The 27246-nt window shown below is 46.1% G+C and overlaps 2 protein-coding genes across 2 annotated transcripts in view; both read left to right on the top strand.

The window, feature by feature from the left end:
* LOC311021324 (odorant receptor 131-2-like) overlaps positions 1–27246 on the top strand; it is a gene marked incomplete at its 3' end in the record, with an annotated part of 247803 nt that overhangs the window by 8760 nt on the left and 211797 nt on the right. The gene's annotated exons all lie outside the window — the stretch shown is intronic.
* LOC311027247 (odorant receptor 131-2-like) lies at positions 9098–10736 on the top strand (the record flags this gene model as incomplete). Its single annotated transcript, XM_084031176.1, has 2 exons — positions 9098–9247; positions 9969–10736. 2 exons carry the CDS (start codon positions 9098–9100, stop codon positions 10734–10736), a joined length of 918 nt encoding a protein of 305 aa, XP_083887302.1.

Raw genomic sequence — 27246 nt, 5'->3', positions numbered from 1 at the left:
TGGTAGCCAGCAATGGGTGAAGGCAGGCTACAACTGAGCCATCATCATGGGGCTGACACTTACAGACAGACACCATTCACACGTAGGACATTTAGAGTCAATAATTAACCTGCATGTCTATGGACTGTGGGAGGAGGAGAACCTGGAAAATCTGCTTTATGCAGCACTAGCCATAGAAATTGACTAACTCACAGCAGTTTTGAATGTCCAACTGTGTCTAGATCCATCAAACAATCAGAGAGGGGGAAAAAATCATGGAACTACCTTTAGCTGTAATATGTCATTTTGGATTTATCTCCTTTCCTGTCTCCTGTTGATGATGATATAATTATATTCCGATAAAGAAGTTGATTGTTAAAAACAGCAATCCACCAGTTAGTGCTGATGCTCTTTAAGATTGGAAAATTTACTGAGATAGAGTAGCTTAAAGGTTATGAAATTTACTGCATGTTAGTTACATAACTACATTGTTAAAAGCTATAATTCTCACATATTGATTTCATGTTTTTAGTGACTGGCTCTAAACATTCAAATGTGTTTCTTGTTTTTTGTTACATTGGTATTTGAACCGTGGCGCACGGTGATGTGGTGGTTAACACTGTCCCTGACCCTGAACAGGATAAGAGGCTGATGATGAATGGATGGATGGATGGATGGATTGTATTTGAAACTAGAGTAATTCTTCTAAGCTCTGTGTTTTTTGATTGCAAATATAATTTATCTGAAGAGAAGATTAACCTTCACAGGGTCGCTATTTTGCAATTCAATACATGAATTGATAATGAAAATGAATCACAATGCATTCTGATGATGTCCATCTCTTAGCAAATGGACCATTCTGAAATAATTCTTGATTTACTCAAGTCCTTGCTTTAACTGAAAATGTCAGATGTGTCATATTGCTGTTCTCTCTCTCTCTCTGTCTGTCTCTCTCTCTCTCTCTCTCTCTCTCTCTCTCTCTGTCTCTCTTTCTCTCCACTAAGGAAAATATCTAAAAGTGAAGTAAAAATGATGTTTTACAGCATTTAATTAAACATGTTTGAAGGCAGTTAGTTGTGTTATGGTACATTTTTATTTTTCCTGCCCTGCAATGTCGAAAATATTGGTTGCAAATGTCGGTTATATCTAGATATTTTATCCACCTGAATGTGGTGGAGAGGTATATGAGCTGCAGCTATTCAAAAAGGGAAACCGGGGCCCCGTTCTGGAGCAAGGCCTGGAAGGGGAGTGGGTCCTGGAAGTGGGTCCAACTATATCATATAATAAAATATTTAATCTCAAATGCAAGGAGTGCTATTGTTACAACCTACCCCACTACCGGGGTAGGTTGTAACACAACCCGGGGTGAATTGTAACAATAAGGTTAAAGAATTAAAAACTGAGACCAAACCACAAAATAAATTACAACCCTCCCCACCCCTATCATCCATTGTTTAGCTAGTTGTACTAGCATGATAGCTTAAAATTAGTGTAGTGTAGAAATGACTCATATTTTAGCTTAGAACCTACTCTTCAATCTAATATAAGTTTCATAATTCAAACTTCAACAGTGTTAGTACTAATCAAAATATAAACTTGGTCCAAAATATTAGTTTCTTACCTGATTTTTTGGGGGGGTCTTTAAAACTGTTGGGACCTAACCGTTAGGACTACAGAATGCGGCCTACAAAGCCTACACAATGCAGCCAGACAATGGGACAAAGGAGATAAAAAACTACAACCACCATTTTAGTGTCACCTCCACCTGGTCACGAGATCTGACGTCACACCGCTGGCGCTCTATTGGATGGCCACTGCATGGGACTCCAGGGGGTCCCCCGGACCAGCCGTGAGCTATAAATCCCGCGGCCACCAGAAAATTACCTCTCTCCAAAGTAACTCGCGTTACGCCAGGAGGTGAAGATTACGTCTGCAGCGTTTCCCTTTGTCCTAGGCCGCAGTCTTTCCCCCAAACTCGCTGGACGAGCAACAGACTGTTTTCCCCTCTTTTTCTCTACTCGTTTTATTTTTCTTTTGTTTATCATTTTGGATCCCGAGGAGACCACCGCGACAGCGCGACTCTCCCGTTCCCCGCGGTAAGAAGAAAAACTTTCTTCGTCCCAGCTGCCAGCAGAACGGATAACTCGACCCGTCTTTGTCTGAAATCAGCTGTCTAAATCGCCGAGCCCCGCGATTGTTCATCATCTCCCTGCAGAAGGAAGAATAACTAACGGTTTTCTTCAACCAATTGGATCCGGCGCTGAAAGAGCGCCCCACGAACTACTGTCCGTTGCCGGCGTCAAGGAAAGCCATCGCCGCACGGGACGGAAACCCTCACATCGACGCATCTCACATCGACAAAGTAAGAGGCTATTTGTCTGGGCAGAAGCAGAGATTCGATAGTGTAGGACATGCTTGTAATTCTTGTTAATGTGTTTTAAGTTCTGATCGCGGATCGCCGAGTCCGTTTTGTTCATGTGCTGCTGTATGTGAATGCTGATCGTGTACCCACGCAGCTGGGTTGATTTCTGTAACAGTGTTTTCGACTAACCTCCGCCATATTCGTGAGCTCAGAAAGCCTCTACTATCAGTTAAAAGACCGGTCTCGCGGAATAAACGCCAGTTCATTCACGCGAGCCCGTGTGATAGTGGCACGGCTTCTGGGCCTCGGAATATCGCTCGCGCATTTTCTCTATCTTTGTTCGTGTCCCGCTAACACACACACACATACACGCCGCACACACGTGTCCTAAGCCAGCTGTTCCCGGCGGACGCTAGGGACATAGCTACATCTGGTGGCTACATACGGCTATCTCTCTCTCTCTCTCTCTCTCGCTACTCCATCGGACGCCAGTGGCTCCGCCCCTGAACGCTGCGAGGAATAGTTAGGAATTTAATAATATATTAAATATAATTATTAATACCGATAATCATATTGATATTGATAGTTAACTGTTGATAACCAAATCTGCTCCTGCTACAACCCCAACAAAACCCACACACTTTTTTCCACAGCAAATCCACATGCAAGGTCAGTGAGGAAGTAGTTACACATGGAATTGATTAAATGGCTCTAATGACATCCCTTATGGGTGAAAGTGGTATTGTTACAACCATGCCCTTGTTACAACCATCCCCGGTCTCCCCTACATGGAAATGCCTACCCGTGGGCCCATCACTCACAGGAATAGACACTGGGGTTGGGTACGGTGTGAGTTGGGTGGTTGGCAAAGGCAGAGACCTCAGCATACTGATCCCAGCCATCTCATAATGGCTCTCTGGACCTACCTCTCTGGCACAGAAGGAAAGGGGGCTGGTGCGGGAGATGGGGCAATACCACCTATATATAGTTCAGTTCACTTCCATTCATAGCACTGGTTCTGGAATCAAACTCCTGGAGAGGGGATAGGCTCCTTTTCTCGAGCTACACAGAGAGGCACCGAGCAGGTGTGAGTGCCAACATGTTTTGGTCGGCTGCCTCTATGCAACTGCAGGTCGCTGACACTAAGGGCTATATTAACTAACGCATTTGTGCCCAATTGAAGCTCAATCTGTTTGCAATGAGCGTATAAAAACATGGAAAAGTATTTACAAACAGGGTGCACTTGGGTAAAAGTGCAGATTGCCTGACACATGAGCGGAAAGAGGCAAGTAGTGCTTTCAATATGCGCTCGTGGGAGGGTCATGGGGAAAGTGGGAGTTCCCTGCAAAAAGATGGGAGGATAAGCATTAATTGCGCCTAATCATATATTCCCCGGTATTTACAAAAACTGCCGGTAAGAGCACACCTCTATTTTGCAGCATAAATTCTTGCCTCTCAAAAGCAGGTCTAAACCAGGAAGCACCACACAAATCATACTTTTTCAATCATGCAAACCAGAAATGATCCAGCGTTTCAGATCAAGCAGCCATGCAATAATACAGTTACTGTACTTGATCTACATTATGTTGAAATTAATTGTAAATAAAAGTGAGAAAATAAATAATCAACGCAACCTGGAACAATTCCGTTTTTGTGTTCTTTATTATTTTTTAGTGAATGGTTAATCTGAGGGGCTGCACGGTGGTGTAGTGGGTAGCACTCTCGCCTCACAGCAAGAGGGTCCTGGGTTCGATTCCCGGGTCGGCCCGGGTTCCTTCTGTGTGGAGTTTGCATGTGTAAGTGTGGGTTCTCTCTGGGTTCTCCGGCTTCCTCCCACAGTCCAAAGACATGCATGGGGATAGGTTAATTGGTGACTCTAAATTGCCCGTAGGTGTTGTGATGGGAATTTTTCATTTAGTAGTTCATTATAGTATAATTAGTAGTTTGAGTAGTTTTAACTCATATTATTCCATGTGTGTCATGAGGTAACCTGTATTCTGCACTTATGTCATGTCATGTGTTACATGAGTTGTGAAATGCATCTTGTGACACCAGCACAGCTGGCAAGTCAATATGGATCTTTAGACGCTGATGAGTGGTTCAAACACCACATGCTGGACAAAGTTCTCCGTCTACACAAACAACGGAACAATGCTTCTCTGATGACACATCACAAACAACTGTATAAAAAGCCCTTCTCAAGACGGAAGACTTGGTCAGAATCTTAAGGAGTCTGCCCCTATCTGGCCAGATAGTTTGCTCTGAAGCTGTATGTCGGTGATGCGGTCTGCTTGGACACCCTGTTTGCGAGGGCTTTGACTTATTAGACTTTGTCTGTTTACAGTCTGTCTGTAGCGACTGCTAGCCTGTTTTGGACTCTTTATAGAATAAATTACTAAAAGCGCTGTTAGGAGTTGTATTCTTATTTCTCATCAAGTGATCATAAACTGATTTCCACCACAGGTGTGAATGTGAGAGTGAATGGTTGTCTGTCTCTACATGTCGGCCCTGCGATAGACTGGCGGCCTGTCCAGGGTGTACCCTGCCTTCGCCCAATGATAGCTGGGATCGGCTCCAGCCCCCCCGCGACCCTAAATACAGGATAAGCGGTAGAAAATGGATGGATGGGTTTATCTGGGACTGTTTGCTCAGGTATTTTTATTTTCCTGAGAACATGTGTGGTCGTGGACGTGGATGTCTCAGGTCTGGTTGTCGCAGGTCTGGATGTCTCAGGTCTGCATGTGTCAGGTCTGGATGTCTCAGGTCTGGATTTCGCAGGTCTGGATGTGTCAGGTCTGGATGTCTCAGGTCTGGGTGTGTCAGGTCTGGATGTCTCAGGTCTGGATGTCTCAGGTCTGGGTGGAACGTTGGAGGTTCCCTGCAGAACACCGACCATGCCTGCAGCGATTGTCTGTAGTCGTTTGTCTCTTGCTGGTGGTGACATCATTATTTCGATTCATTTCAAGGTTTTGCTGCACATTACTAGACATTAATTTTTGGTGGAATCAACCGGTTATCCTCAGTTGTGCCCCGTTGTACTGTACCTTTTCCTTGATCCGCTGCTTTATGTGTGTTAAAAGAATTAGTCCGTAAACGAATAAATTCACCCAAGGAGGAGATCGGAGACATAAGTAAAGTCGACGTCTGACTTTAATCTTGTACAAGAGGAGCAGTAACAATGCAACAACGTGTGAGGATGCTACAGAGAAAGTGCTCAAATCAGTGTTGTGACTTGAGTCTTTTAAAGGCACAGGAGATGATGCGTCATTGACAGTAAACATTCGTGTAGACCAAGACATCATGTTCACAAGGTCCCAGACAATAGTTTGGCATACCTAAGACATGAGGTTATTCATACCTAAGACACAAGGTTATACAAAATTCTTAACAGTAGTCATCGTCACGTAGTCCTTGTCTGTGTAGTCATCACAAAATTCACAAAATTCTTATAACAATGTGCTTTTTTAACGCATTTTTGTCTTTTTTCTAATTTGCATTTATTGGGTACAATTTCTGATATACACTGACAATTTCTGACACACAGATATTACGCATATTTTTCTTCAAAATATAGATTAGAAAGAGCTTCTTTCCCTGGACCCCTGGTTATGTTTTAAAAAGGTGGACTAAATATGAGGGACACTGAAAAAATATTGTAATTAAAAAAAAAAAATCTCTGCAATTCTGCAGCACCTTAATTTGGATTAAACAGCCACCTGGATCTTGATTAGTTAGATTTGGGGTGCTATGAAAACAGAAAGTGTCTTTGTGACCATGGGCTTTGTAACAGGCCTTCATACTAGTGCTGGGCGGTATACCGGTTCATACCGAATACCGGTGTTTCTTTTGTTTATGATATGCATTTTTCATATACCCCAATACCGGTGAGTGTGTAGCGTATGAACGTCGGGAACGCAGAGCGGCGGAACGTCGCGCCGCCGGACATTGTTTGAGAGGGGGCTGTTTAGCAGCTGCACCAAACAAGCAGCATGCGAGAGCACAGCCTGTGTTGAGCGTAAGATGCGGTGAAAAAATAGATAAACACGGCGAAAGTTTCTTTTTGCCGAAACTTTCTTTTTGCCGAAACTTTCGCCGTGTTTATCCATTTCTTTTTTTCGCCGAAACTTTCGCCGAAAGTTCCGAACGAGCAAGCAATGAAACAGAAGAACTTGTGCCGAAAAGAGGAGCCGTGTCTGTTGTTTGGAAATTCTTCGGCTTTAAAAAATCGACGTCGAACAAACAACAATATTCTGCAAATGCCGTCGGGCTAAAGTTGTAGCCGCTGTTCGCACTGCGGGAGAAGAGACGAGTCAAATGTCACTCAAAGACGCGTTTGCTAGGGGGACTGCCTACGACAAGAAAAGCAAACTGTGGAACTATTTATTTTTTTAATTTATTTGTTTCAATATTATTTATGGATGTTGCCTTAATTGATGTCCAGTGGATAAAGAAGTCTTCATATTGCAGTTACAGGAGACGTATTGTTTACATTGTGTAGCCAGTTGGTTTACAAAAGATGTTTTTTCAAGTTGCAAAACAATAAAGGGTTCTGTATTTTGACTGCAACAGTCATGCATTCTGATTCCTTCACATCATTAATGCTAGTGTGGACATTAATGTTTTTCTACAATATTCACTCCTTATGACATTAAAATATGTCAGTCCAAGCCAATTTACTGCAGTAATTATTCTCTAAATTATTAGAAAATTAGGTTAACACCCAGTCGTGCTTGAAAAAAAAAATACCGTCAAATACCGTGAAACCGATATCATTTTGAAAAATACCGTGATATACATTTTTGGTCATACCGCCCAGCACTACTTCATACATCTGACTGCAAAAAGACCAGCCTCAGTATTGTGGACCGTTTTAGTAAGATGGCCCATTTTGTGTCCCTGCCTAAACTCCCCTCGGCCAAAGAGAATGCTAGCCTGATCCTCCTCCATGTCTTCCATCTCCATGGTCTCCCTGTTGACGTGGTCTTAGACCGAGGACCACAGTTCAAGTTCTGCACTCAGCTCGGGGCCACTGTAAGTCTGTCCTCCTGGTTCCACCCCCAATAGCCAGGCGGAGGAGATAATAATAATAATAATACATTTTATTTTAGAAAGCGCCTTTCACGCCACTCAAGGACACTGTACAGCAGTTAAAATCATCAAGCACCAAAAACACAAAATAAATCATCAATAAATAAATACCAAAACACAAGAGCACAGAATAAACAAAAAAGAATTAAAAAAAAAAACATCAGTAAAAATGAATAATGAAAAGAACAAATAAATAAAACTGTGCAGAATAAAATGTTAGGGTGAGAGGTGGTGGAGTGGATAAGCAATTTTAAACAGGTGGGTTTTGAGTTTTGTTTTGAAAAGAGGGAGAGAGTCAATGTGAGATGTGAGATTACGGATGTGAGATGGTAAAGAATTCCAGAGTCGGGGAGCAGAGCGACTGAAAGCTCTGCTCCCCATGGTGCTGAGGAGAGCAGGGGGCACAGTGAGGTGGAGAGAGGAGGAAGATCTGAGGGAACGTGCTGGAGTGGCAACGTGGAGAAGGTCAGACAGGTACGGAGGGGCGAGGTTGTGGATAGTCTTGAAAGTATACAGAAGGATTTTGAATTGTATTCGGAGTGCAACTGGAAGCCAGTGAAGTTGCTGTAGGATGGGGGTGATATGGTGGGAAGAAGGAGTTTTGGTAATGACACGTGCAGCAGAGTTTTGAACCAGTTGAAGCTTATGGAGAGACTTGTGAGGGAGACCGAAGAGGAGAGAGTTGCAGTAATCGAGACGGAGATGGAGATGCTCCGTCTCGATTACTGCAATCGAGACGGAGATGGAGATGCTTCTCTGTTGTAAGGCTTTGCAGAACCCCTCATCCTGGTACAACCTGCCCCTTCCAGTGCGCCTATGAATACCAACCTCTCTTCACCACCGCAGAAGAAGAGGTCACCTGTCCACCCCTTCAGGCCTTCATTCGCAGCTGCTGAACCTGGACTAAGGCACAAGCTTCCTCGGCCCTGTTGAATGCTACACCACCTCTGCCATCCAACATCGTTCCCATGCTACCCCTTACCAAGTTGGCCAGAAAAATGTGGTTGTCCACCCCAAGAAATCCCTCTATGGTTCGACTCCAAGAAATTGTCACCTCGACTCACCATCATGAGAAACATCGATCCGATGGTGGTGAGACTCGGATAGGTTAAAAGATAGGCTGTGGAGCTCAGGCACCTGGAAGGTAAGGGGCCAGTTGAGGTGGGTCAGGCAACCTGATAAAGATATCCGCTGGACGCTTCCCTTTACAGGTTTTCTGGGCAAGTCCAACTTGGAAGACGCCCTGGAGAAGACCAAAAATACATTGGAGGGATTATACTTTAGATCTCATGTAGCCTGGGAAGGCTTCAGGGTCCCCCAAGAGGAAAGTGTTGCTGGGGAGGAGGACATCTGGAATGCTCTCCCTGATACCTGGCCTTAGACAGGAAACCGAATGAATTATTTTTTTATTGGGACTGAAAAGAACATATCAGTCAACCCTTAAATATTTGTTTGTTATTTAATCATGATAATAATATTTTTTTATTTTCAGTTTCAAGAGATGAATGCATCATCTGCCAATGTCACAGTGGTTTTACTGTATCGATGGATGGATGGATATTTGTTATTGCCCCGAAAAGAAGATATCAGTGGATCCTTGAATATCTACTTATAGCTTATAATCATCATAATAATATCAATAACTATTTTTCTTTTCATTTTCTAGAGATGATTGTGTCATCTGCCAATGTGACGGTGGTTTTACCATATCGAGACTCCCTTGCTAAAGCTGTGACCAAGAATGTGATTGTTGTGGTTCTCGGGATCTTCATCAACTACATCAATGCCGGTCTCATTTACGCCTTCTCCAAACACCAGGTCTAGTATTCTTTGATATGTAGGCACTAATGAAACCTTTACTGAAGAAGTGAGCAGAAACTGTATTGGAAGCTGTCGACAAACAAAAAAGATAGATCCCTAAGCAACCAGTCTATGAGGTGCTGTGCCACATTTTTGAGGTCAAAGAGAGTGATCAGTGCACTCTTGGGGAGGTCCAACGGACAAGAAGATGACATTGTCGGAGCGTTGGAAGCATTAAAGCCCACTGCTACTTACCATTAGCAGCTCAGAGCTGATCACTGTGATTATCACCACAACCCCACAAGTCCTAGCAAATTATATACTTAATTAACCTCAATGAAGAGTCCACTACATCATCAATAATAGATTGGTTGATTAGCTTTCCAAATTTAGGGCATTTAGCAGATGCAAATACTTTTCCAACTTTGTCAGCAATACATGAGCACAACTACAGATCTTTATGAAACACTGCACAATTCAGAAGTCTTGAACCAGGCAAGAAGCTGATCTTGTCTCTAAATGAAAATCACAATGTGAATGAGTTCAAGGTATTTAGCAGCGGTTGATGTTAGAAAGTTGTCAAATGTAAATGACTGATAATTGACAAACACAGAGCAGTTTGAATCCACTGTTTAACTTTTTAACATATAATGTCTATTTTTCAAGTGCTCTGACCTCAGACTTCTGGGTTTTTCAAATATTTTCTCCCTTCCTCTGTGTTTTTCTTCCCACTCTCCAGATCTTCTACATGAATCCACGTTACATCCTTTTTATCCACCTGGTGGTCAATGATATGATCCAAGTGACGCTTACTTGCATCCTGTTTATCATCAGCTACATCGTACACAAAATAAATGTCTCCAGTTGTTGCATCATCATCCTGCTCGCTCTTTTCACCACTGAAAACACCCCTCTAAACCTGGCTTGCATGGCGGTGGAGTGCTACATCGCCGTCTGCATCCCCCTACGTCACGTGCAGATCTGTACCGTCAAAAGAACATTAATGCTGATTCGTTTAATCTGGGTGACAAGCATGACGTCTGTTATTCCTGACCTATTTATCACCTTAGCCACAGAACCGCTGGACTTCTTTCATTCCAGAGTTTTCTGTCTCAGACAAAACGTCTTCCCACATCCCCTCATCATCAAGAAGAGAGATATCACATACATAGTGTTTTTACTCATAGATTGGATCACTATCTTTTACACTTACTTCAGAATTCTGTTCATTGCACAAACAGCTAGCAAAGATGCAAAAAAGGCCAGAAATACAATCCTCCTCCATGGGTTTCAACTGCTGCTGTGTATGGCAACGTACGCAGTACCCCTGTTAAAAAAGGCACTGTTACAATGGTTCCTGAAGAATTATCCAGACTCCCTGTTTGCTTGTTATATTATTGTACAGGTCCTGCCACGATCCATTAGTCCAATCATCTACGGCATACGAGACAATACTTTCAGGAAGTACCTGAAAAGGTATCTGTTGTGTAAATTAAGCCCACAGTAGGAATCAGTTCAGAGATACGGAAGGCATTCAAAAGACATTCAGGGCTAGATTTACTAACACAATTGTGGCCACTTGAGGCGCAATCCTTTCGCAAGAAGTGTGTAAAAACATGAAACAGAAACATGAAATAGATTTTACTGGCAGCCAGTGCAGAGAAGCTAATACAGGAGAAATGTGATCCCTTCTTCTGGCTTTAGTCAGAACACGAGCTGCAGCATTCTGGACCACACTGCATGAAAAGTCGGATTTTCGTCCCTGTAAACGCCCGGAAATCTCCCTAATTTTCGGGAGGTAACGACAATTTACAGGCTGCGAACGCCGCGTTCGTCTGTGCCGAAAATTGTCGGAAACGAACCACAGCGAAGGCTCTAATTAGCATATGAATAGCAGCGAAACCGCGCCTGGCCAGAGATGGCTTGAATATCCTCACTCAGGATTGGATGAAACCACTAGTTTTAAACAAGTATAATCGCTCGTGATTGGTTGGCAGATCTGGTCATTATAAATGTAAAGCCAACCCCCGTTGGCAGATGTGTTACTATTGGTCACACTGGGTCTTTTAAACAAGAATAATCACTAGTGATTGGTTAGCAGATCTATCACTGTATATATATATATATATATATACATATATATATACATATATACACATATATATATACACATATATATATATATGTTTATATATGTATATACATATATGTATATTTATACATATATATATATACACACACATATTTATTTTGATTTATTTATATATTTATAAATATAAATATGAATGAATTTATTGAGGAAAGGAAAAATTGCCAGGAGGAAGTATTCAAAGAAAGAGCTTTATTGACAACACAACACACAACTTTACAAATTTGCCCACACAACAAACAAATGAACTGGCGACATTCTGTCCGAATTTGGTCAATTTTACAGCCGCCTGCGGTGCGTGGCCCTGTACTTGGGAGTCTTCTCTAATCGCGACTGTAGAGTCGCACAGAGCTCGGTGAGCTCCTGGCTGTCGCACAATACATCCAGACGCCCCGCCAACGACGCCGTCCTCCTCATCAGTCTGTGGTGGCGCACTTCCAACGGTCCGCCTCATCGCCAGCAAGCACACTCCGTCTCGCTTCCAGCAGCTGTAAAACAATCAATAAAGACAATCAGTACTGCGCGATGCACTGCGCATGGACACAACACATCTATTAATGCACCTGAAAAATAGGTTTAGGTAGGTTTGGTCACATTGACCAAAAACGGATCTAATAAATCTAATAAGTCTTACCCTCTTTCTCCTGGAACGACACTAAGCTGACGTCTTCACAGCTTCCGCCTGCGATGCGAGATCAGGCTGTGTGTGTCTGAAGCTCTTGCGTACCGTTTCATAGTATGTCTTACAGGCAGCTGGAAAACAATTAAATGAGTGGTATGAATAAGAAAACTTAAGTCACAGTAAAATTAAAACAAGGAAGAAGAAAACAGTAAAAGTTACTTACACACAATGGCGTCACTATCAGCGTCATAGAAATCCGGACTTGCGGACAAAGCTCCGAGCAAGTAAGAGGTCACAGCTTCGTTATGAGGCGAGGTTCGTCTGTGAAAACAAAATGAACAGTTAAGATCGGTATCTACTGTTAACGCATCTATTTCCTTATACAGCAGAATGAAAGCATATTCTTTAAATCGTACCCTTGCTCCGGTTCGTAGCGCCTACAATTTGTCTCCGAGTTGTGAAGCCGGCGTACTGCTTCCTGTAAAAGACCAACAACGTACACTTAACAAAGCAACTTAACGTTACACTGGTTCCTCTCTCTTGTTCTTTTACAAGGCTACTATGCTACTTTTAGCTTGGACTATTAGCTTTTAAGCTACTTTTAGCTTGGGCTTGCTTTGCTAATTTTAGCTTAGCTAGCAGTCACCGAACATATTCTTACCGCAATCATCCTGAGAGTCTCCAGCAGTCCTGGGACATCCTGAGAGTCTCCAGCAGTCCTGGATATAAGAATTATAACATTTAAACCACATTTTCTTAAGTGAAGCCTCTCAGAGCAGCATTCCTGCTGCCGGTGAACGTGAACGTCTCCTCATCGTTCCCTCCACTGAATGAGGCGCCCGGTGTCTGCATCCGCCCCTTTAACGGACAACGGTGCACGGCGTTATTAATCACCGTTAGTAAATATATAACCACGGTTTAACATAAGCACTATATTATTAGTTAACGTCGGTAAAAACGGCACATTTTCCGCTTCGCTTGCGCTCGCTAACCTCTGTGGTAAATAAGCGTCAGTAGGCTAGCCGGCTGCCAGGACCTTCGATTCGTAACGTTAACGTACAATGCCAACAACAATAAAGTAAGGTGCATTATCAATACGATTTAAAAGTCAGCTGGAAACATAAAAGTCATGTTACAGTATACTTACATGTGTACGCGGTTTGTGTCGGGCTGTCGCCAGAATCACCGCAGTCGTCCGCCATTATCCAAAACTTGTGAAGTCAGACGAGCCGCAATGCATTTTGGGAAGTTGAGTAGATTTAGCAAGGTCCGCTGTATACTCTGAAATTCTTGCCAATGCAGTATACATCCGGGCATTTCTCGCGTACACAAATTCACATACTATTGTATGTGAACGCATTACGTAGTCAAATTTACGTCACAATTAAGTACGAGTAGGACGTTAGTATGGCATTTCTAACACAGCCGAGATCTATGATCTATGAACCCATCCTTGACCCTCTAGCAGAACTACGACCAGCCATTATAAAGCAGTTTATAGTTGTTAATGTTGTGTCAAAAGGTACTGCATTTAAACATGTTATTGCGCAAGTTTCCTGGCTTCATCCCCATCCGGACAGACATTTTTATGGAAAGCCAATAGAAGTTTGGAGCTTGCAGGGAACAGACACGTCATACCCAGCATCATTTCTGCCTGTTGAGCGCATTGCTGGGAGATGTGTGGTTAACACATCCACTGTGCATTTAAGCAAGACCAAAGAAAGGGTCACTGTAGTCATACCACTATGCACAGTGGTTGAGCTCTAGGAGACTGTGATGTTGTTTGCATGAATGTACATTTTACCTTTGTGGCAAAGCCTGATTAAAAGTAATTGTTGAAGCAAATTGTTTTGTGTATCTTTGAATGAAGATGAAATGAAGTTATATCTTTGAATGAAGATGAAATGAAGTTAACACCTTTCAGAAAAATGTCGCCTGGGGGAAAACTCCCCCTGCTACCCTGATTTGCATTTGTATAGCTCACAGCATTTTCATTTACATGTTAAAGCCTCCCCTAGGATTACGGGGAGGGGGGGGGGGCATGGGGGGACAACTGCCAAGCAAGGCCCACGTCAATTCCCGGCAATTTACGTCAGTTTTCGGTGTTTCCTGCAAATTGCCGTTTGCAGTCGTAAACCTGAACTTCCACGGGAATTTACAGGGCCGCTAACTGACGAAAATCCCACTTTTCATGCAGTGCCAGCTGGAGAGATTTAAGAGATTTATTAGAGCAGCCTGATAATAAAGAATTACAATAGTCCAGCCCTGAGGTAACAAATGCATGGACGAGTTTTTCTGCATCTTTTTGAGACAGCATTGGCCTAATTTTAGTAATGTTAAGCACATGACAAGTAGGCTGTCCTCGTGGTTTGTTTAATATGCGAGTCAAAGGACAGGTCCTGATCAAAGATAACTCCAAGGTTTCTTACAGTAGTATTTGAAGGCGATGGCAATCCCATCAATAGTCGCTATATCTTTAGACAGCGAGCTTCGGAGAGGTTTAGGCCCAAGTACAATAACTTCCGTTTTATCTGAGTTTAACATCAGGAAATTGCAGGTCATCCAGGATTTTATGTCATCCACACATGCCTGGAGTTTAACTAGCTGATTGGTTTCTTCAGGCTTGATAGATAGATATAATTGAGTATCATCAGCATAACAATGGAAGTTTATAGAGTGTCCTCTAATAATGTTGCCTAAAGGAAGCATATATAAGTTGAAAAGAATTGGCCCGAGCACAGAACCTTGAGGAACACCGTATTTAACTTCAGTGTGCCTGGAGGATTTTTCATTGACATGCACAAACTGAGATCGATTGGATAAATAGGACTTAAACCAGCTTAATGTGTTTCCTTTGATGCCAATTCATTTTTCCAGTCTACATATTAGAATCTTATGGTTAATGGTGTCAAATGCAGCACTAAGATCTAGCAGAACAAGTACAGAAACCAGTCCTTTGTCAGAAGCAATAAGAAGGTCATTTGTAATTTTTCCAGAGCTGTCTCTGTGCTATGATGTACTCTAAATCCTGACTGGAAGTCCTCGAGTAGACTGTTATTGTTGAGAAAGTCACACAGTTGATTGGCGACTACTTTCTCAAGGATCTTAGAGAGAAAAGGAAGATTTGATATTGGTCTGTAGTTTGATAAAAACCCCTGGATCTAGAGTAGGCTTCTTAAGAAGAGGTTTAATTCGAAAGTTACAAATGTAACTACGGTTCTATGAATCCTGGATGACCGCCAGAGGCGGTGCTTAAAGCACTGGATATCTCCACCTCGCGCATGCGCATTTCGAGTACCAATAAAAACATAGTCACCTGTGACCCCCACGTGACACCGGGAAGGCTATATCTTCCGGTGTCGTAAGAGGATCTGTTCCCAGAATCTTCTCGCGAAAACACACGGATTCTGAGTGACAAGACGCTCTGGCGGTCATCCAGGATTCATAGAACCGTAGTTACATTTGTAACTTTCGTTCTATTTCATCCTTACTGACCGCCAGAGGCGGTGCTTAAAGCACTGGATGACCCATACCAACAAGGTCACAAAGAATCCAACACCCACCTCACTCATCGGGGGCAGCAGCGCTTGGACACAGGACCACACCCATCGGATGGGGAGCGGCGACATTGACGCGATAAAAACGTGCAAATGTGCCAGGTGACGTCCATGATGCCGCAGCACAGATCGCCTCCAGGGGCACCCCTCTTAGTGCCGCCCATGATGTTGAAACACTCCTGGTGGAGTGACACCTTACCCCGGATGGCGGGGGGCAGCCACTGGCCCCATAGGCATGCGTGATCGCATCCACAACCCAGTGGGACAGCCGCTGCTTGGAAAGCGCACGGCCTCTGTAAGGGCCACTATGACACACAAACAGCAGTTCCGACTGCCGCACGTTGCAGAGCTGCTGTGCCCGGTACGGGCACAGCAGCTCTGACTGACCATCCTCAGACAGGGGGTCAAAGCGTGCGAGCTGGATAGGCTGGTTAAGATGGGCACGTGAAAGCACCTTGGGTAGGAACGCCACATTCGGCCACAGGACCACCCCTGAGCCATCAGGGTTCCACCGCAGGCAGGTATCAGCCACGGAGAGGGCATGCAACTCCCCGACCCGCTTCGCAGAGGTAATGGCGAGCAGAAAAGCCGTCTTCATAGAAAACCATTTCAACCCTACCTGGGTCAAAGGCTCAAAGGGAGCAGCGGACACGGCCTCCAGCACCAGGGGCAGGTCCCATGCTGGAGCCCTCAGGGTCCTCAGAGCCCCTCTAAGGAAGAGGGACACCAACCTGTGGCACCCCACTGTGGCTCCGTCGACCATCTCGTGTTGGGAAGAAATAGCAGCCACATAGACTCTTAAGGTGGAAGGAGCGCGACCACCATCCAGCAGGGACTGCAGAAACTCCAGAACAGTGGCCACAGAGCAACTGCCCGCAGGCTGGCCAGACGGGGATACGCCCAAGTCAACAGGCTCCGAGCTACCTGGAGAAGCTGTGTAGACCGGGTGCCCCCTTGGTGGTTGATCTGGGCAACAGTGGACATGTTGTCCGATCGAACCAGCACATGCTTGCCCCACAGGTGAGGCAGAAAGTGAACAAGCGCCAGATGCACAGCACGGAGCTCTAGCGCGTTGATATGAATGTGGTGCTGGGCCGGCCACTGCCCCTGGGCAGTCCTGCCCTGCCATACCGCGCCCCACCCCGAGAGGCAAGCGTCGGTCGTGACCATCTCCCGGCGGGATGGAATGGCGCCCAGGGGTACACCCACAGACAGAAACGACCTCTGTCTCCATGGGGACAGAGAAAAGAGGAACCGCCGAGACACCCTGACCTTCCGGTAGCCGTGCCACTTGGGGTCCAAGTGGAGGCTGTTCAGCCACATCTGTAGTGGGCGCAGAGACAGCAAGCCCATCGGCACCACAGCTGAAGCAGCTGTCAGTTTGCCCAGGAGCTGGAGGAACTGAAGGAATGGCACCATCCTGCCACCCCTGAAGAGGGGAAGGCGGAGGAGGATGTCGTTTACACGCCGAGGCGACAGATACGCCCTCATAGTGACCGAGTCCAGACCCATCCCCAGGTATACTACCCGTTGGGATGGGTCCAGGACACTCTTTGAAAAATGTACTGTCAGGCCCAGCCGGGCCACGTGCTGAAGCAGCCGAGCCGTATCCTGGGCCACCAGACACCGGGATGGTGCACAGACCAGCCAGTCGTCTAAATATGGCAGAACCTTCATGCCCTGCTTCTGCAGGGGTGCCAGAGCTGCCAAAACAACCCTGGTGAACACCCGCGGGGAGAGGGAGAGGCCAAAGGGAAGAACCCTGAACTGAAAATGCCGGCCGCGAAAAGCAAATCTCAGGAAGCATCGATGGTGCAACGCAATTGGGACATGGAAGTACGCATCCTTTAGATCTACAGTGGTGAACCACTCCCCCCCTGGTCACCACACGAATTGTGTCTGACGCGGTCAGCATGTGAAATGGAAGCACCTTCAGGAACCTGTTGAGTCCCCTCAGGTCGAGAATGGGGCGAAATCCGCCACCTTTCTTTGTTACCAGAAAGTACCTGGAGTAGAACCCCCTGGGGTGTAGCAGAGGGTCCACTGGCTCGATTGCACCCTTGGCCAGGAGGGCGGACAACTCCTGGCTCAGAGCTAAGGCCTTCGCCGGATCGTTGACAACAGTCATTTTGACCCGGCTGAAGGCCAGGGGCCGGCGTCGGAACTGCAATTCGTACCCCTGGGTTAAGGTGGAAACCACCCAGGGGTCTGAAGTACAGGCAGCCCAGTAACTGAGCTGCTGTTGGAAAAAACATCCGACGACCGGCCCCGTGGCCCTAGCGCCTGCCCCCCCCGCTTCTCGAGGCTCTGGGGGGGGGGGGGGGGGGGGATGGTCAGGCTGCGGGGCACGAGGCTGCCGGGAAGGTAGGCGCCCGGGGGGCCGAAAGTCATCAACAGGCTGCTGAGCAGGCCGCTGAGACCTCCGCAGGCCACCAGGGTAACCAGGTGGCTGAGAGCCCTGCCGGGGGACAGCCGAGGGGCCCCTGGGCCTGCTAGGAGCGGACACACTCCTGCGTAGACCGGATAGCCGCTGCCTGGTCTGAGTAGCCTGGGCAGCTCTCTCCAGCGCCTCCAGGGCAGCAGAACCAAAGAGCTCCCCAGGTTCTACCGGTACAGCACGATGAACCTTCCTACATGACTCCGACAGGGGCGACTGAGCGAGCCAAACCTGGCGTGGAGCCTGGACAATGGTGGACATTGTGCGCCCCAACTCCCTCGACATGAGGGCAAATGCCTGTAACGAGGCATCACTCAGACTCTGCAGCAACAGATCAATCTGCGCCTGCTGCAGAGAGGTAGAAAGGCCCAGCAGTAGGTGGGAAAGGGAATTGCCAATCCGACCCATGCGTGCCGCAGCATCATAGGCCTTTGTCAGAAGGTCGTCCGTGACCCTGCACTGAGGCCGGGGACACCTGGCATCCGGCCTCAAAGCCTCATCAGGAGCCAAAATGAGGGCCGCAATGGCAGGCTCAACTGGTGGCATACGGCCTAGCCCAACCTGTGCCGCATCATGCATGGCAGCCAAGGTCCGGGCGTCTGAGGACGGATGGGAAAAGGCCCTGGTGTCCCTCCAACACGCATGAAGCTCCTTCAAGTACTCCTCTGAAGGAGGAACAGTGAGTGCGGTCGGGGCAGGGCTGCGCCTGAAAAAGGCGCTAGCCTGAGCCGCGTCTGTCTGTGGCACATCCAGCTGTAGGCGAGCAAGAGCCATACACATGATGGCCCCGATAGAGGTGTCTGCTGCCCCCTGCAGAGAGCTCCGAGCAGAGGAGCAGGAGGCCTCCCCAAATGTGTGGGAGGTGTCATCCTCCGTAACAGCCTCACGGAACAGGCCAGACGAAGCCGCCAGCGACAGGGCATCGTCCAGCACAGGCGCATCCTCCGAGGGGGGGTCAGGCTGTAGCCCAGCCGGCCCCCGACCAGCCCCAGGCTGAAGGGCCAGGAGGAGCGCCTTCATCTGCTCCATGTCGGCCGCCAAACCGTCCACCTTGGGAGGACAGCCCGCCCCTCCCCTTTTTCTTGGGGGGGGCACCCATGGCCGCAGCTCCCTCATGTCGAGGCCGACAACGGCGGGACTGATGTGGAGGGAGACCCGTCAAAGCAGAGGGGTCGTCAGCTGTTGCCCGACGCTCCAACTCTGCACTGTCAGTGAGGCCCTCTCTCAAATGTTCGAGGCCGAGGCAAGGAGGGCAGCGGTCATGACCGTCCTCAGACTCAAGAGGAGCCGCACAGGCGACACATGGATGGGCCATCACAGAGGTAGCCAATAATAGTGTTACTGGGAGCGGGCGTCACCAGCAAATAATCAATAATCAGACAGTAATTAGCTGTGAGCGTAAGCGCTGCTGCTAACAGAAGTCAAATAATAGCGTTACCGGGAGCGGGACCGAGAGCACTGCCTTCACCAGTAAGCAATCAACAACGGACAATTAGCTGTGAGCGTAAGCGCTGCTGCTAAACAAAAGTCAAATAATAGCGTTACCGGGAGCGGGAGCGAGAGCACTGCCTTCACCAGTAAGCAATCAACAACGGACAATTAGCTGTGAGCGTAAGCGCTGCTGCTAAACAAAAGTCAAATAATAGCGTTACCGGGAGCGGGGGCGAGAGCACTGCCTCCACCGGTAAGATACCCCAAACAGCAATGAGGCAAACAAGAGCTGGGAGCGGGAGCGAACACACTGCCTTCACCAGTAAATAATAAACAACAGATAATTAGCTTCGAGCGTAAGCGCTGCTGCCAAACAGAAGTCGAATAAAAGCGTCACTACTTTCACCGGCAAGCCACACAAAAACAAATTGGTTAGACACCAATAACATTGAGAGCAAGGAGGCCAACGAGTGCTAGGATCGGGAGCGAAAACACTGCCTCAACCAACAAACGCCGACACAAACCTGACTCCACGCTGGTCTGGTCTCAGACGAAGATCAGCTAGCCACAGCCTCTGGAGGACGGGTTGCCCACGGCTCCGACTGTCGTCACGAGGCTGCACGCAGCCAGCTGTAAACAAAAGTTTCCAACTTCCTTCTCAGCACAAAGTGCAACACGGTACATGCGCAGCGAGAAGATGAAAAGGAACAGATCTTCTTACGACACCGGAAGATATAGCCTTCCCGGTGTCACGTGGGGGTCACAGGTGACTATGTTGTTATTGGTACTCGAAATGCGCATGCGCGGGGTGGAGATATCCAGTGCTTTAAGCACCGCCTCTGGCGGTCAGTAAGGATGAAATAGAAACAGCTACTTTAAATGACTGTGGCACATAGCCTGTTAAAGGAGAAATCCGGTCATTTTTGACCCCATTTCCGTTATCCTCAGGGTCATCCCGACTTATTAGAAGCAAAAAACCCGACAAAAATTGACGTTGCCTAGCCCGAGATCTGTACCTGCCTGGCAGCCTTCCAGACTCGCTCCAATGCTAACCCATTGGGGCACGTTATATCTGCTTTCCTGGGCCTCAGAAAACAATTCCAAGACCTATGCAACACAGGTTGGGTCCGTACGAGACACCATGGCGCTCGTTTAGCTCAAATAGTGTTGCAAAACGACATAAATGTGTGTTTTAGCATGAAGTTACTCACCTCAAATCACCCCGTAGACATTAGCAGTAGATAGCCGAGCGCCTGTCGTCCCTCCCAGTCACCGCAGAAACAAAAACGTTTTCCTCGTAGTTTTGATTTTGTATCCATAAAGAAACGACCGAGCAGTGCAGTCGTCCTGTCCGTAATAAATCCAGGAAGCTGTTATGTTCATATGTATGACTATGTTACAACATAGCAACGATAGCTTCAGCTAGTAACGTGCCGGGCGCTCGTCCCTCCTACTCACCACAGAAACGAAAACGTTTTCCTCGTAGTTTTGATTTTGTATCCATAAAGAAACGACCGAGCAGTGCAGTCGTCCTGTCCGTAATAAATCCATGAAGCTGTTATGTCCATATGTATGACTATGTTACAACATAGCAAAGACTGCTTACAGCTAAACAGTAGCCGAGAGCCAAAACAATGCAAGTCTCGCGCAAGTTCCCGTCTCCCGACGTCCTCACTCTGGAGCTGTTTTCAAGCCAATACAGTGACAAACTTCTTTCCATCGAGCAGTGCCGTCATGTCCATATGACAGTGTCACTAGCGCTAGCCTACATAGCTTGCTTAGCCTGTGTGACAGTTGAACCTGCTACAAAGACAACAAATCTCGCGCAGTCTCAGTAGGCTAGTTGTGTTGACAGCACGAGTGGGAGTCGCGTGTCGCGTGTGCAGACTGCAGTCTCTCATCAACAGAGTGAGATCAAAGTGACCCTCGCGCGACTGTCCAAGATTTTTCACTGTACTGGCTTGAAAACAGCTCCAGAGTGAGGACGGCAGACGGGAACTTGCGCGAGACTTGCATTGTTTTGGCTCCAGGCTACTGTTTAGCTGTAAGCAGTCGTTGCTATGTTGTAACATAGTCATACATATGGACATAACAGCTTCATGGATTTATTACGGACAGGACGACTGCGCAGCTCGATCGTTTCTTTATGGATACAAAATCTACGAGGAAAACGTTTTCGTTTCTGCGGTGAGTGGGATGGACGAGCGCCCGGCTCGTTACTAGCTGAAGCTATCGTTGCTATGTTGTAACATAGTCATACATATGGACATAACAGCTTCCTGGATTTATTACGGACATGACGACTGCACTGCTTGATCAATTCTTTATGGATACAAAATCAAAACTACGTGGAAAACGTTTTCGTTTCTGTGGTGACTGGGAGGGACGACAGGCGCTCGGCTGTCTACTGCTAATGTCTACGGGGTGATTTGAGGTGAGTAACTTCATGCTAAAACACACATATTTATTTCGTTTTGCAACACTATTTGAGCTAAACGAGCACCGTGGTGTCTCGTACGGACCCAACCTGTGTTGCATAGGTCTTGGAATTGTTTTCTGAGGCCCAGGAAAGCAGATATAACGTGCCCCAATGGGTTAGCATTGGAGCGAGTCTGGAAGGCTGCCAGGCAGGTACAGATCTCGGGCTAGGCAACTTCAATTTTTGTCGGGTTTTTTGCTTCTCACAAGTCGGGATGACCCTGAGGACAACGGAAATGGGGTCAAAAATGACCGGATTTCTCCTTTAATAAAGACACATTGATCATATCTAATAGCGACGCGCTAACTAAGGGTAAGACTTCTTTCAGTAGCCTGGTTGGTATCGGGTCTAGGAGACAGGTTGAAGGTTTAGAAGAAGAGATCGTTGACGTTAGTTGGTTTAGGTTGATTGGAGAAAAGCAGTCTAAATATATATCAGGTCTTAATGCTAGTTCTAAAACTCCTGAGTTTGAGGGTAACGCGGTTCCAATTGAAGGCAATATGCAAGTAATTTTGTCGCGGATTGCTAGAATTTTATCATTAAAAAAGTTCATAAAGTCGTTACTACTAAGATCTCTAGGAATGCATGGCTCAGTAGAGCTGTGACTCTTTGTCAGCCTGGCTACAGTACTGAAAAGAAATCTAGGGTTGTTTTTATTTTCCTCTATTAAAGATGAAAAAATCCTAGAGAAGCTATTCAACAATAGGCTCGACAACTTCATCAACAAACATAAATTGTTATATGACAGCCAATACGGCTTCAGAAGGAACCATTCGACTGCTCAAGCTTTAGCAGAGTCTGTGGAAATCATTACGACGCTATTGACCAAAAACAATATTCCATAGGAATTTTCATAGACCTGAAAAAAGCATTTGACCATCTTAATCATGATATTTTAATAGCTAAACTGGAGAGATATGGCCTTAGAGGTGTAGCACTGCAGTGGATCAAGAGCTATCTACACAAGAGATCCCAATATGTTAAAATAGGTGATAACACATCGACTAGCTTGGACATAGTCTGTGGGGTCCCACAAGGGTCAGTTCTGGGTCCAAAGCTGTTTATATTATACATAATGATATATGTAAAGTGTCAGATACTCTGAAATTAATAGTATTCGCGGATGACACAAATATTTTCTGCTCGGGGAGTGACTTGAACCAACTTGTGGAAACAGTAAATCAGGAAATGGCCAAACTTCAAGTGTGGTTTAACATAAATAAATTATCATTAAATCTTGGAAAAACTAAATACATGCTATATGGGAAAAGAGGCTGCAACAACAGTCCCAACATTCAAGTAAACAGAGTTAATATTGAGAGGGTCCGTGAGAATAAGGTTCTGGGAGTGATTATCGATGACATGTTAAGTTGGAAGCCACACATAGCACAATTAAAAAGGAAGTTGGCCAGGAGTGTGTCCATACTTTGGAAAGTACAAAAAATACTAAATCAAAAAGCACTTCATCTGTTATACTGCGCACTAGTCTCTCCGCACCTGCAATACTGTGCAGAGGTGTGGGGACACACATATAAAGGCTCCACACAGCCCTTGTTAATTCTCCAAAAAAGAGCCTTGAGAATCTTACACTACGCCAACTACAGGGCACACACAAATCACTTATTTATCGAATCGAGAATACTCAAACTATATGATTTAATAAACTATCGCACAGCACAAATGATGTACAAAGCATCAAACAGAACTCTCCCCCAGAACCTGCAAAAATTCTTCATACACAGAGAGAGACACAATCTCAGAGGGGACATGATTTTCAGGCAAAGGAAGGTACGAACTACGTTAAAATCCTTTTCCTTATCGGTCACAGGTGTTAGACAATGGAATGTGTTAGAAGAAGAAGTAAAAAAAACAGCAACACTGAGTGGCTTTAAGAAGAAGTATGTATATTCAACACTTGACCGGTACAGATTATTGCATGTGAGTTGATAAGGGTCTGGGGCACGAATCAGCAGGCATGGTGTTGTGACGGGATGGGAGCATAACAAATGAACATTCTGTACCCAAACAATAAGTTGGACCTGAGAAACTTGTATGGTATGATGTCAGTTGTACGTGGTAGGGAGTATCAACAATGTGGAGATAAATTAGGTATGAATACCAAGCGCAACTGTTACTCCTACAGTTCACGATGGAGTTGCTGAACTGGTCACTGAATGCTGTCGACAGAGTGTTCTCAACGCAGCGTGCGGGTTCTGGTGAACCTGCGTGCCCGGATGGGACCTTCATGTCCGGCTACATCATGGATGGTTGGGGAAAGTGGAGAGTCATCTGCCTTGCCACTCTGGATGTGGAAGACGTCGAGGACGTGTACGTGTTCGCGTTCATGACAACTGGAATGATCGCCTTGGGATGTGGAATCTTCATGCTATATCGGAAAATGAGAAAGATCGCCACTGAGCTGACCAGTGTGAGGGCGGACAACGCCACCACTCGGTCTGCTGTGGTCGGGATGTGCTCTGACATCTCTGCAGTTCGCGAGTCCACGGCACTGATGCGAGCTGAAGTGGCCACTAACCGGGAAGAAATAGTGACCAATCGGTCAGCCATGGTCGGGATGCACTCTGACCTCTCCGCAGTTCGCGAGTTCCCGTCACGGAAGCGAGCTGAAGTGGCCACTAACCGGGAGGAAATGGCGAAGTTAAGGGCAGCGAAAGCTGCAGAGGACAGTGATGATTAATAAAAAAAATAAAAATAAAATCAATTTAAAAAAAAGGGCTCCCACACCATCCCAACAAATAGTAGCTACACTGGACTTTTTTGTTCTCTGTCGATTGGACCCCCTTCAGACTTTGTTACATGATGAGACTGCTGTTCACTCGTGATGAACAAATATAGACACGTGTGCAGACACACACGTAATCTGTATGCACTGGACCTCAGCTCTCTGTACCACCTACTGCTGTAACGTAGTATGTCAAGCGAAAAATGCAAAAGACAAGAAAAGACTATGATGTTGATTTTTTATTTTTTATTTTTATTTTCTATTTTTTTTTTTTTTCTTTCTTTTCCCCCCTGTGGGTAATGGGGGCGGGACTAGATAAGCCTCGGCTTCTCCCCTTTCCCTTTCGGCCATGTGTATTCATTTTTACTGTGTGAGCAAGATGTGTGATGATGATAACGGACATGCCCGAAATAAACAAATAAATAAATAAATAAACCTCGAGCAGCCGGGAGGCTGGGTGAATGTCCGGAGGAGGCATAGTTCTAAACCGAAGCCCACGGTTAACCACCATGTTCACGTGTCTAAACGATTTCCCCCACTCAGCGACACACCCGCTGAGAAGCCAACTATGGTATTTGGCAGCTCCATAGTGAGACGTGAAAATAGTGACACCAGCGACTTTACTCAAATGTGTCCCAGGGGCCAGAGAGGGCAACATTAAAGCTCAATTGAAACTGCTGGCTAAGGATAAACGTAAATACAGTAAGATTGTTATTCACGTCGGCATTAATGACACCCAATTACGCCAATCAGAGGTCATTAAAATGAATGTTGGCTCGGTGTGTGAATATGCAAAAACGATTTCGGACTCTGTAGTTTTCTCTGGTCTCCTGCCAAACTTTACTAGTGATGACATGTATAGCCGCATGTCATTTTTCCACCACTGGCTGGTCAGGGTGGTGTCCAGATAACGATGTGGGCTTTGTTGATAATTGGCAGCCTTTCTGGGGAAAACCTGGTCTGATCAGGAGAGATGGCACCCACCCCACTTTGGATTGAGCCACTCTCCTATCTAGAAACATCGCTGATATCATTGGTAGTCCTAAAACATGACAAACCAGTGTTGAGACCAGAAAGCAGAGTTGCAGTCTTACACACTTTTCTGCACCTCCATTAGAGCAGTCACCCACCCAAACCCAAAACCACATAAGAACCGTGTCTGTCCCCTGACCACCTAAATTAATTTGGTCCAAGAGAAAAGGGATTTCACATGAAAACCTATGTTACGTCCTGTTTTGTTTGTTAAACATAAAAGTAAAGATTATGACACTGTGGAATTTGGTATCCTGTGTGCCTATGAGCTAGTGCCAGAAGCACAGTGTATTCATTGCTCCTCCAAGGTTGACGTCAAACCTATGTGGAATTTGCCAGAGAAAAGGAGCCTTTGTTTGATCGTTGGTGCACCTCTGTGTAGTAGTGACCTCAAGAATGAACCATGTGATCCAGATGATTCTGAACTCTCAGGTTTTGAACCGTTTATCATTGATGGTTTTGTAAGAATGTCTGAGGCTGGTCATAAAACACCTATTCGTATCTTGAGGGATACTGGAGCATCTAAATCGATACTATTGCAGGGAGTGTTACCACTGTCTGAAAAGACTTTCCTTCGTGGTGATTCATTGATTCGAGGTTGTGAAATGTTGTATCTCAGGGCACCTCTGCATACTGTGTATTTAAGATGTGGGTTGGTCAGTGTTTCCCACACACTGACGAGACTATGGTGCACCGGCATAGTCTAATTTAGAGAAAAAAAACTATAAGACATAGGAAGTTGACATCTTGCCCTGGTATAACTCCCAAACTCGTAAATTAAAACAAAAATTGCATAATTTTGAAATCATCTGGTTTGCAGAGGTTCGGACAGCCAGGGAGGGGAGGGAGATGGTCACGCTGGTCGTGAGATGGGGGGACAGAGAGTGTCCAAAGAAGAGGACAGTGAGGACATCAGGATGGTGGAGGCTTCCTCGGTAGGCATTAGGGAGAATTGTTCTGTGGATGGTAATGAGAAAAGAACAGTTGAGGAGAGAGCGGAGGGAGAGGGATTTCAGGTTGTGGCGGCTGGTGACAGTTTGAGGCGTAGAGGGAAGGGATGTGGTGGACTTCATGGGGAGGGAGAAAGTCACAAAGTGGTGGTCGGACACCGTGAGTGGGGGAACAGAGAATGCGGAGATGCCACAGGATCTTGTGAAGACAAGGTCAAGTTGTTTCCCGGCCCGGTGAGTGGGTGGAGAGGGGGAGAGTGTGAGGTCAAATGTGAAGAAGAAGTCAATTAATTCAGATGAGTGCAGCTTTCCTGGGTGGATGTTGAAGTCACCAAGGACGACGAGTGGTGTGCCATCATCAGGGGAACAGCTTAGGAGGGCATCCATCTCATCTAAAAAGTCACAAAGAGGGCCGGGTGGGCGATAGATCACTATGATGTTGAGCTTGAAAGGAAGGGTGACAGAGACGGCGTGGAATTCAAGTGCAGATCGGGGTAGGTGGTCCAGAGGAAGGACCTGGTAGGACCACCTGGGTGAGATGAAGAGCCCAGTTCCTCCTCCTCGACCTGTTCATCTTGGGGAGTGTAAAAACAAGTAGGCAGTTGAGAGGGCAGCTG

The sequence above is a fragment of the Eutrigla gurnardus genome (assembly GCF_963514095.1).
Source record: "Eutrigla gurnardus genome assembly, chromosome: 2".
Classification (NCBI taxonomy): Eukaryota; Metazoa; Chordata; class Actinopteri; order Perciformes; family Triglidae; genus Eutrigla; species Eutrigla gurnardus.
Note: the sequence above shows the minus strand (reverse complement) of the source record. Positions and strands in the feature narration are given on the sequence as shown.